Here is a 12,037-nt window from a genome sequence, read left to right on the forward strand (position 1 = left end):
TTCATACGCAAACGCCGATTCTCCAGTGATTCTGAGTTTCATGGTTGCTTTCTTTAGATTTATATTTGTCACTTTTTTTACCGTTCAAATCTTTCTTCATGAAGTACAGATTGCGTGCCATATTTGTCCGGAAATATCATAGACAGTACGATGGGGACGAAACTTCTTTGGAGGGCATTCCTCCAACGAAATTGGCACTGGATACCCGCGAGTGTGGGATGGCATTTCAGTTCGTCCCATCGGCGCTGACACATGTAGGCGTTACTGGTACGCAAACGAACGCAGAGCGCAAAGCGGCAGTGTAGAATATGTCAGCCGTGCCGACAGAGTGGCAGACATGATCGGGACACCAAATTTCTCGCGTCGTACGGCCCGGCTCCATCGTTGTCGCTGTCCCACAAAACATCGGCGAGGTGAAAAACTGTGAAACTTTGTCTCCACGAGATACGACGCATAACTATTGAAGCACTTAATGACGCAGCACAGGCAGCACTTCATGCTGTGAACCCAGCGCAACAGCACCACTCCGACTTCAACGCGTACCAACGTACGCGGCGTGGTTTCGGTTTCGTTTTCTTTAGGGTGCTCACAGCCTACCTTCGGTACCGGCCGCGCGGCGGCGCGCCAGTCGCGTCGCACGGAGTGTATAATGGTTTGTATCGAACCATTTCGTCACAAGTTCTTTTATATTTGGTTTATGGAGCTAAATCTACAAAAGTTGCGCTGTTGCTCTCGAAAACAGTGGCGTTACGAAATTACCTGGCGGTCGAAAAGACAACTGTCAACCGTTTGTATTCGGATCAGTATGTGTCAGTTTAGCCAAGACCTCGACAGGCTAACCAATGGTAACGTTGCTGTTAACCTAGAGCTAAATGAGAAGAGCCACGATTGTTCGCATAATCCTGGAGATCAGTTCCACAGTGATGCGAGCTACCCTGTTTCGAATGCTTTTAGTAGATCGCTGTATTTTTATTTTCTACGAGGTTCCTGCAAAACTGCAAGCTTCCATGTCAATTGGTTGAATAGCGGTTCTTCAACTTTAACACTCTTAGATTAGGAGAAAGTGATGATGTCCTTTTGATTTTACAGTTTTCGTATTTCTTCAGAAGAAATGTATGTACCCGGGACAAGTATGTACCCGGGACAAGGATGATGTCAAGCATTAAGATTGACATGAAAACCGTGGACTTAAAAGCTCTAACAGGCTCCATCATTGAATACAAGGAGACGAGCCACGGAGAGGTCAGTGACAAGCTTCCACATCTGATATTCTTCACTTCTGCACTGCCAGATTCGCCATAGTTAAACGCTGTGCCAAGTAGAATATTGCTTGCCACGAAGCTAAAGACATTTTGATTACAGAAAAAAATATTCAATTGTGTGGTATTCCTCAAAGATTACTTCGCATTATGTTTCAGAGCAAACTGAAAACCTTCTGCTCCATCTACAAGCAGGGAACAAAAGATGAAAGATATGCATTCCTGCAGCACCTGGCAAAGGAGTTCTACATAAACAGGGACCGGTTTGAGTCTGCAGTTAGGCACTACCTGGACACCCGTGTAAGTCTATAGAGTAAATGCACAAGTTGTTTGTCTCATCCTTACCAAGACGCTGTTTACGTGCCATGTAATGAGCTTCTAGTAGTGGCATGTAAACAATAACGCACATAGCGACAGACACATGGCGACATACATACGCTGTAAAATGTACCCCCTAAAATAAACTACTGATAATTGCCGGTGTAAAAAAAAATGTGCGGAAAAGCATCCCCCCCCGGAGAACTTCTCAGTCTGCCCCCCCCCCCCCCCCCAGGAAAATGGAAAATCTACGCCGCTGGTGCCCCACCAGCGGCGTAGATTTTCCATTTCCAAAAAAGCTGCTGCTGCTCAGTTCCCTGCCCGGCCCAGGGCCCATGCAGAGCATTAGAGTATGCCCCATACTCTAATGCTCTGCGTGGGCCCTGGGCCGGGCAGGGAACTGAGCAGCAGCAGCTTTTTTTAGTGGATCAAGTGTATCGACACCTTTACGCAGCTGTTTTGGATTGAGGAGATAAGGCATACTTTGGCCTCTTGTCGGGTTGAGATCTGCTTCATCTTTCACAGCCGAGGCACCTCTAACTGGGCCTTCACGGCGCACAGTCAACAACAAGACTGTAGGTGATATGGCAAACCGAATGGCTGACTAGCGTGTATAATCCATATTTGCACTGTTGAAGGATGCCACGATTGCAGTATTAAGATGGTTTTATCACATGATTTTTGAGCCCTGCTAAGCGAGGCCGGCAGGCTTGGGTTATGGAGGATCATGGTTAAAAGGTATCTTGTTGCTGGAGTCGTATTTTAGGTTATGCTTGCAAGTGAGTTGCGTGGTCACATCTATAGATATTAATGATATTCATTCTGTTTACGCTGGATTACCTATGGATTAGTATTGCTGTCTTCTACTTTTTTGGGTCTTGGGTTCGGTATTTCATGTTCTCGGTTTTAGTTGGTCGCGAGTGTGTACTCTGTTTCACCTCACGGTAGGCCGCAGAGGACGCTACCAGCCTTTGAAGCCAGTCCCATGTCATGTGAGTGTCACATGACCTTTGGGGGGGCACAGTGATTTGCGGGGCATGTGGTCACACTGACGGTGCTGGATTGGCTGGGATGGCTTATAGTGTCGGCTGCGGTCCATTGTAAAGTGAAGCGGAGCATAGCAAAGGTATACTTAGCAACAGATGACGTTGCCTCTCTGTCAAGGTGGAGGAATCTGCCTTCAGGCTCCGAGACGAAGAACGTCTGAGCACTCTCCTCACGCCAAAGTACCTCTCGTTCTTCCACATCCTTGGCCGAAGTGAAGGCGGAGTGAAGTTCCTTGTGGACATGAGGGAAGACCTTCTGGTGAGTGGCTCACCGGCATATAATGGGGCAGCAACATGAGCTGACTCAGCTGAGTGCCAGCAGAAGTGTAGTGCCACGTGGGACACCTTCGACATGCTAATCCATGGAACGGATTTCTACAGTTTGATAATAGGGAATAATGGCAATTCAATCTAACCAGGCGGTGGAGACGGGAGCAGAATGCAGCACGTCGTAAGCGCTGTCATCAGTGGTCCATCAACAAAAAAAATGAGAAAGCGATAGAAAAGCAGAAAACAAAAGCAGACGATAAGTTACTTGTGTCCATCTTGCCACGATGAGTTGAAGTTGCTCGAGTGCTCATTGACATTATTTACTTTTATATGATGCATGATGCCATTGTTTTTGTTCAAAGTAAAGCTAGAAAAACACCGAATATAGACCTAGCAAGTGATGTTTTCCTGCTTCTTTGTGTATACCAAAGCATCACTTGCAATAGGGTGCTATCAGGACCACTGTCATTCACGTCCATGCCCCGTCATTCCGAAGCAGCCGAGGTGTATGGGACCTTTCCTTCTAGATTATTTTATTAACTTCAATTTCAAACTTCCTTCCAAACCACTTAACGCATCCAGTGCTCCCCTCATGGCACTTTTGATCACTCCAGCATGTACTCTTAAGCCAGCTAATATGGCTTCACCATGTTATGCTTCCTTAATAGCACTATTGCCCTTTGTGGACAATACTGTTTTGATATTATTTGCTCGCAAGTGCTTGTTTTTCCTCTCAGGTTAGATCATCACCATGCTTCCTTTTATGCATTATGTGTGGTGCAGCCTAAGCTCCGAACCATTTGGAATAGCCAGCACCATTCTACCAAACTCTTTATAATATTCATTTATTTTCTTTCTCTCTTAAAGGGGCCCTGCAAGGACGTTTTTACTGGTTTTTAACTTGCACCGAACCTGAGCGCACTGAACGTAGTAACTTAATGAAACTTTTCTTTTCTTGAATTTCGCTTTATTTTAAAAGTTATAGGCAAATTAAGATTACAAAAACAAGCAAAAGACCACCTCCTTCATGACGTCCTTGGTTGCTTGAGTGACCGTGAACTAGAGGAGGGGTAGTGAGCTCAGCGAGCGCTCACGGCTGCCGCACTCCGTGTCGACGGCGTGAGAGGGCGCCACTAAAGCATGTTCTGGATAGGCTGTATGCAGCGGTCAGCCAGAGTGGCTCTCACTGCATTTGCTGCGCGATTAAACTCTAATTCGGCATGACACTTCATTGGCCACAAACGACAGGAAACACGGAGTAAAGATCAGTTCAGAATGGGAGCCACTTCGCGCTGCCATACCGCAAAATGGCCAGACCGCAAGACAAAGCTGCTCGCCGAAGGCCTTCGGAATGCTCGGAGCCAGTCGGATCCTCCAGTCTATACAACCGCAGCGCCGCTGCGTACATCCGGGACCTTTCCATGTCAGCGCCTGATCCCACTACTCCTTTCTAGTATGTGCCACCTTTTCCACCGCTTGGTGGCGGGTACAGTATAGACCACTTAAAACATAACCGCTTATAGTGCAGGACCGAGTACAATGCGGCTTTTTTAAACCACCGGTTCGCCTCCCATAGAACTCCATGTAATTACATACCGCCTAAAATGCAGGCGCGCGAAGAGAAATGCCGGTTATAGTGCAGTTTCTGGAGCAGCCCGCCAACCGCGCCGACTGACCCGCTCTGCCCGCGCAGCGAGCACGCTTCCCTGTGCGACACTAGATAACGGCGCGAGCCGCAAGCGGCACTCGCAGGGCAAGCAGGTTGCTCGAAGAAGCGGGGAGAAGCGAAGAGGGAGGCTTCAGTTGCCATAGCGACGGAAGGACGCACGCAAGTGTTGTTCACGTGCGTGCTGTGCGTCCCTCCGCTGCATTGGAAACAACTGCAACGACAGACCAATCGCAGGTCGAGGAGAAGTGTTCGCGCGCGTTGCATGCCGGTCGCGGGCCGGCTGCTTCTATCCGCAAACATGGCGTCGGTTGTGATCGTCGACGCAGACGGCGTGGTGGACGCTCATCGTTCCCCGTACCGTAAAAGCGCTATCCTTGACTGTAAATTTTCATTGTGTGTCGCTATGATAATCCAGCACATACTAGAAGGAAAGATCCACCTATTCGTGCGGCGATGTCGGCGGCACTCTCAAGACGGCAGAAACGCCCGTGTCGTTGTGTTTATTTACTTCGACTACAGTGGTGCTTTCTAAGCATTTGTGTTTTCGAAAATCGCCCGGATTTCTTATTTGGTTAATTTCATGCCTGTGCTCAAGTTGAAGGTATTACTGCCACGTACCGTATAAAGGATTAGAATTTTCACGCGTTTTCATCGCCGGAGAAAAGTGATTAGGGTTAGCAATCCTGAACGCTCGCAGCATCTGTCTGTAACCCGCGACGCCGTTAAAAGGCTGCGCCAGGCAAAAGTCGCTCATTTCTTTCAAAATGTGTGACACACTTGAGAGAGAAGTGTACTAGTCTGGTGAAGTAAAGACTTTCCTCAAACTAAGCTTTATTTTTCATCTAACATAAAATAAATTGTTTTACAAAGCCAAGTTGTCTCATGGCATGTATTTTGGCCTGAAAAATTTATGTTTCGGTTATAGCGCGGTACCACTTATAGTGCGGATTTTCGCGACTCCCGCAACATATGTTATATGCGGTCTACACTGTATGTCGACGGGTCATTTCTTGTTTTCATAGTTTATAAACTGCATTATTTTCTTTTCTGATCTAAAGTACTGAACAAAAACTACTTTTACAAATAATTAAAACGGTTCATGCCACTTATTTTTTGTATTTGGACTAAAAAGAAGCTTTTAGCGGCTCTGACCAGTAGTAAGTTTAGGACGAAGGACGTCGCATATCGCGCACTTTCGGTACCGTGGGTTACCCCCGTCGGTGCAGGAGGTTTACGCGTCATCCGGTTAAAATATGATGCACTGATAATTAGTTACTCTCTCCATGCCCGCTGGCTTGCCTGAACCCCAAGAGACGTGGAAACCGCAAAAAAGGTAGACGCTTAAATATGATTGCAGGGCCCCTCTTAGGGGTATTCACATGGGGGATGCTTTTCGGGGAGGGATGTTCGTGACGTCAGTGATCAGAAGAACCAACGGGACTACCTCCCTGACCCAAGCATTCGCACGAACGGCGGAGAGCTGAGTGGGATGTCAGTGTTATCAAACACATTTAGTGGTCACACTCTCGACAACAGGGCTCGGTGCACGCTGGCAAGAGTAGAAAAGTGAAGACCTATATAAAATGGCAATATGCGACTATTGCAACAGCGCTGTTAGATGCAGACGACGACAAACTGCTTCCTTCTAAAAAAAAAAAGCTTCTTGAATCAATGGATGCAACACAAAGGACGTGGAATCAAAAGCCAATTGTATGAGGTGCGGCTTGAGGGCAGCATTGATGAATATCGAAGACTGCTTCGAGCGCCTCGGACAACAGGCGCTACAGCGCAAGCCACAACAAGTTAGGTGATCCCGATGCCACCGCTGGTATCTGGCTGAACAAAATCTGTAAAGTTGCCAGACACGCAAACAAAACACCTCCTATCGCAAAGGTATCTTATGCTAAGGCAAGAAGCATTTGTGCAGTCTGAGCAAATGCTCCCCCACCCCCCTGGGGTGTCTACGTCAGCATGCCTATGCGCCAAAGCTTGACGTTGTTACCACGTGATGTGCATCCCCAAGGAGAAAAGGGAGAGATTTCTCCCTCGTGTGGATACCCCTTTATGAGGCTAGGTTTTCTTAACATAACATTAAGAGAGAAAATCTTCCAGTGCTAAAAATTTCTAAAATGCCTCAAATTTTCAGGGCATGTCGATGACAGAGTAGAACTCTTTTATAAAAGAAGTGTTCTTATATGAACCAATTTCTTTATGCCTTTTTTTTTTAACACACTTAAAGGAATGCTTTGGCGTTTTCTTCATAATCCCCGATTTGCCTCAAAATTTGCTAAACACACCAACAAACATCCCTAAAATAATAACCCAAATATTGGGCCTTTCTTTTTTTTTTTTTCTTGACAGAATTTAATTTACAAGTTTGGTCCTCATCGCATTTTTTTGAGGTTAAAGGGATGCTGAACCGAAATCTGGATTCCCCAAAACACGCAGCAAAAGCATGCAACGGGATGCTACAAACACCAAAACATCACTCATACAGCCATATCTCGAACGGATGACCATATTTAAAAAAAAAAAAGAGGCGCATTTGGCCGGAATGTTGACGTCATGTTTCTTCAAGAAGGAGAGGGAACAGCCTCGCGTCTTCTCCGCCTTGCAGCTGTGAGGGAGCGAAACGAAGAGAGGAGGAAACTAGGTATCTTGACGTGACGTGCCTCGTCGGCCTGCTTCAATCTCGACTTCTTTTCCCAGAAATATGGCCGTCCATTTGATATATCGCCTTACTAGTTGTGTTGTAGGAATTGTAGCGTCCCACCTACATCTCCAGCATAGTTTTTTTTAAATCCAAATTTCGGTTCACCATCCCGGCAACAATAAAAAAGTGACGTCAGGGGAAGGCAGGGGTTCACTCCTTGACTTTGTTCCCAGCTGATTGCAAGTAGTTTTATAGTGTCAGATGAATGTTTTGGAAGCTTGCTCCAGCACCTGCGCAGCAGCTTGAGACGAATCCTCAACATAGTCCATTTTTAGACTGCCCCCTTGACGTGCAAGCCTGCCTTCCCCTGACGTCACGGCACTGAAAAGCTCGGGTATATTAGAATGTTGGTTTTGACATCATTTTCACTTGCCGATTTCACAATAACTATTTCGAATTTCGCGGTAGTAAATAGCATACCGGAAAGGGTAAAGGCTAGGGATTCCGAAAATATAGTTGCTGTGAAGACCAGTTATAACGAAGTCAACAGGAATCAAAAATCGCTTCGCTATATCCGTTTCTTCGTTATGTATGAACTCGTACAAATAATATGAAAAAAAACTCGAGGTACACCTACGCATTCCTTATGAGTTGTGAATGCGAAAGCGTGAAAGCCGATCATCCGCTCCCTTTGTTGTCTGCTGCGTACTAGCGCGCGCGTGCTTCGGGATCTCAGAGGCCGTGGCGCAGCGGCCAATGGGAGCCCTGTCGACGCACGCCAGCCAAGGGAACGGAAGGCGCGCGGAAACTATCTGTCGTTTTTGCGCTTCCAACTGATGACGTCAGCTCGCTCCATGAGACAGTTAATGCTTTCGCATTAAAAAGATAACATGGATTGTCACGCGCACATGTTATCGAGCCTGCAGAAATCGGTCGAGGCTTTCCTGCACGCGTCCTCTGCTAGATCGGAGCTACTTCTCACCAACTGCGAGAAACTCGATCGAAAAAAAGGTCCTGCTACGTACGGACCATGTCAACAGCTGCGACGGCCCCGCGAAGGACGCTGGCGGCGAACAACATTCTTTATATGTATGCACACCCTCTCAAGGATGGCACGCTTTTGATTCAACAAAGATTGTTTTCGTCTTCCCCGTCAAGGTGCCGGCGGTGCCGGGACTCTCTATCGTTGAGTGGCGATGATTCACCGAATCGGTGCTTGAACGAAGTAGACTTTCGCGCAAGAGTGACTTCACCGACCAGACGCCGACACGGATCATGAAGCAAACAAAGAAGCGTTCCAAGCACCGAGTTTGCGCTCAAGCTTGTTTGTCTTCGATAAAGAGAGCCTAGATTTAAGAGATGGGGCAACTGCTCGATCTGGGTCATGTGGTTTGTGGGCCGCGTTTGCAAAGGGAGCTGCAGCGCGCAAGGAGTCCAAACTCAAAAGCGTTCACCTTCTGCAAACGTATCCGCCTCTCCGCCCAGTTTTCTCGCCACACAGGCCACGCAACAATCAAATGCAGGCATACTTACTGCTTCCTGTTTTAAATCTAGCATCTCTGCATCATCTTCGCCGGAACATTGTCGCTAGTGCTCCGAATGCCCCTATCAACATGCCACGACGGCTTCTCCGCGTGCGATGCAGTAGAGCCTCTTCCCAGGTAAGGAGCGGGGAGCAGACGACGTTGCAGAGATTGCCACAGGTGGCCTTTCCAGCATCTTCTGCAGCCTGTTCTGGGTGGCTTCTTGGCCTCGGCAGCAAAGTGCGACGATCAAGACTTAGTAAACTTTCAAAATTTTATTCTTTTTCTAAGTTATCACAAAATTTCTCTTTGCTATATCCACAAGAGCCGCTCAATTTCCTTCTCTAAAAACAGACACAAATGCGTTGAAAAAGTGCAAATGGGAATGGGAAATCATGATTGCTTCGGTGTAGCAGCTATTTCGTTATAACCGACTTCGTCCAGTCTTGACAGTAGTTGGTGTAGCTCACAAAATCTCCGGAGTACCCTTTGATAGTATGTAATCCTCGGGTTACTGACAACAAACTACTCATGTAACAAAGGAACTTGACAAAAAAATTGATGCTTGTTATATGTGGTTTTTCTTAGCTATTGCTTACCAGTATGATGCCAGTAATACTTATATTCTGACTAGAAGGATGTCTAGACAAATTGTAGAGGCAGCACATCTGGACCACTGATGTGCTCAAATTGACTCTCTTTTTATCACTTCGCGAATGTTCGATATGCGAATTCAAGATTTATTTCCCATATTCTTGCACTTCCCACAGGATCTAATCTCGTCGTCGCAGCTGGAAAGTCCTTCCTCCTACGACGTTCGACACATGAATACCATATTGAAGGAACTCTTATCGCTTTGGTTCACCGTTGGCTTCATGAAGTTGGAGCGCATCACTTGGCAGTCTTCCTGCGAGATGTTACAGAAGGTAAAGTTCCCTAGACCTGAAACAACTTTGGCAAGACAAAGGTTGCCTACTTTATCCTATAGCTTGTCACAAAACTGGTTACCTTATTGTTTCACGCACACAATGTTTTGCTTACAGCCTTGGGGGGTGGTAGTATCCAGTTAATTGTTTATTTTCAATTTCTTGAAGTAAAATTGGTGCATGCTCTCTGAGATGTAGGGTGTCTATGTTCAGTTATATTTCTGGCAGGTCGCCTGTTGGTGACATCACCCATTTTCAGATAGGCATCCACTGCTTTGAGGAACTATGGGAGGGAAGCAGAAGAGACATCACAGAGGAAACATAAGAAACAGACGGCATTGCCGTCGTCTTAAGAAGCTTCGGTGGATAAATGTGTCGCAGCATTGCTGCAATTGGAACAAATGCTTTACTGCATACTTGGAGGTCATATGCCAGACATAACTGCTGTCATTTCCCATATAAGTGGGCAATATATAAGCATGCATCATCTACCCTATTTACCCGTATCTAATGCTCATCTTTTTTTTTTGGAAAGTGTACCTAAAAACTGCCTGCACATTAAATTGAACATGAAACCCATGTTAAAGAATCATTATTCTCAACCATTAAAACTGGGTCCACATTATAATCGGGTAAAGACAGTGATCACTGCTGTTTGATGCACATTAAATACCCAGAGTAATATTTAATTGTCCACCAATGGCCAAATCATCTTTCTACAGTTGGGATGATTTGTCAGGATGAAATGGGCCTGTACTCTATACAGCATATTTAAATTTCGTTCACTCTCGTCTAAGAGCTACACAAGAATAACAAATACCCAGATGAAAAAAAAAAAAGAGGTGCATTTAGAAATATCAGACATGGAGACAACTCCTACATTCTAGAATCTGGCAGCAGTGTCACGGGTCGAAAATGCAAGGAATGTATGGCAACAAATTGCATCTCTATAGGTACCCTATAATTAGTGTTCTATGTTTTTGATAAAACCAGAAAACACTCCAATTAATTTTCTTTTTTTTTTGGAAAGGGGGGACGATTTATTTGTAAAGTTTTGTATATTCAAGACCACTTGGAGAAACAGCCCAAGACACTTCAGTTTTGTCTGGGTAGAGTTCCAGGTCGGTAGTGTTCTTCACTAAGATGAGGCCAGTTGAGCCCTATTTCTAACCTCGCAGGATTGATAAAGAGAGGCTTAGCACCACTGCCTGTTTAGGGTAACTGATTAACATTGATATATCTTGGGGTTCACAACAGCGGCCACTTTAATACCCCTCTCACATAGGCATTTCAAATGTCACTTATGCCAAAGGCCTTTGTGTGAGTGGCGAATCCCTCGGTGGCCTAGGTCTGCACATGACAAGTAGCATGCGCAGGCCCCCAGCATAAATGTGATTGAATGCCCGCCAGACAGGGTGTAAGCATGTGGTCATGCTAGCCACTGTTCATACTTTGAGCTTGGACTAAACTCTTTGGCTTTCATGCAGGAAGGAGGAGGCAGTCTTTTCATATCTGTGACAGGCACATAGCCAGGATTTTCGTTTCGGGGAGGTGCTGCCCATGACAAAATGCTGTATGACGGGGAGGGGAGGAACCAACAAAATGGAAGATTTGTGGGGGGGGGCCGGGCCCCATAGGCTCCCCCCCCTGGCTACGTGCCTGTCTGTGGAAACTGTATCCCGTAGATTTCTAGTAATTTTGCTGACAAATTATATGGCTTCCCATTTCTTTCAATATGTTTGTATCAATAACATTTGTTTATATTTATAATCATGGATAATTAGGAACATAACAAAAATAAGGTCCAATAAATGCTGAGCTCTAAGTAATTTTAAACTTAGCATTTATTCGCATTTCAAAGTATGAAACTAAATGCTGATGCTTAGGTTCGAACAGCAACAGAGGCTCTATTGTACAAACATTTTGAGAAGAGACTTCTTGCCTTCAGGCGTAAACTTCATTAATTGCTCAATTCATAATAAAACATAAAGCTGCAGAAAGCAGTTTTGGCATTTTACCAGAACTAAATTTAAAAAATGCGGTGCCCTACCTGTAATGTACAAACTGATACGGCTTTCTAAAATTCTGGCTTATTTGGCAGGGGCATAAATCGTTCGGCAGATCTGTCTAGAGGTATTTGGTGAGGATATGTTTGTTTCGTAAGATTTGTGCTCTGCGCTTTCTGCCCCTGTTCTCAGATCTCGGACTATGAGGCTGTGCACCCCGTCCGCAACTGGACGGATCTGAAGCGCCGGGTGGGTCCGTACCGGCGCTGCTATGTCATCACCCACAGCTGCATGCCAGGTGAACCCATCGTGGTGCTTCACACGGCGCTCACCAACTCCATCTCGGCCTCCATCCAGGTGACTTGCC

General features: G+C 46.0%; 1 protein-coding gene across 1 annotated transcript in view; it reads left to right on the plus strand.

Annotated features, from left to right (window-relative positions):
- The first annotated feature begins 772 nt into the window (after positions 1–772).
- The window catches only part of LOC120849894 (malonyl-CoA decarboxylase, mitochondrial), a 38,729-nt gene continuing 27,464 nt past the window's right edge, over positions 773–12,037 (plus strand). The window contains exons 1-6 of the mRNA XM_040222175.3: positions 773–845; positions 1,090–1,242; positions 1,419–1,559; positions 2,742–2,882; positions 9,509–9,664; positions 11,863–12,027. Of these exons, the coding sequence (XP_040078109.1) occupies positions 843–845; positions 1,090–1,242; positions 1,419–1,559; positions 2,742–2,882; positions 9,509–9,664; positions 11,863–12,027 (759 nt within the window). The 5' untranslated portion in view covers positions 773–842. The remainder of the gene's footprint in view (positions 846–1,089; positions 1,243–1,418; positions 1,560–2,741; positions 2,883–9,508; positions 9,665–11,862; positions 12,028–12,037) is intronic.

Source organism: Ixodes scapularis, unplaced genomic scaffold (genome assembly GCF_016920785.2).
Source record: "Ixodes scapularis isolate PalLabHiFi unplaced genomic scaffold, ASM1692078v2 PGA_scaffold2__306_contigs__length_199485367, whole genome shotgun sequence".
In the NCBI taxonomy this organism is placed as follows: Eukaryota; Metazoa; Arthropoda; class Arachnida; order Ixodida; family Ixodidae; genus Ixodes; species Ixodes scapularis.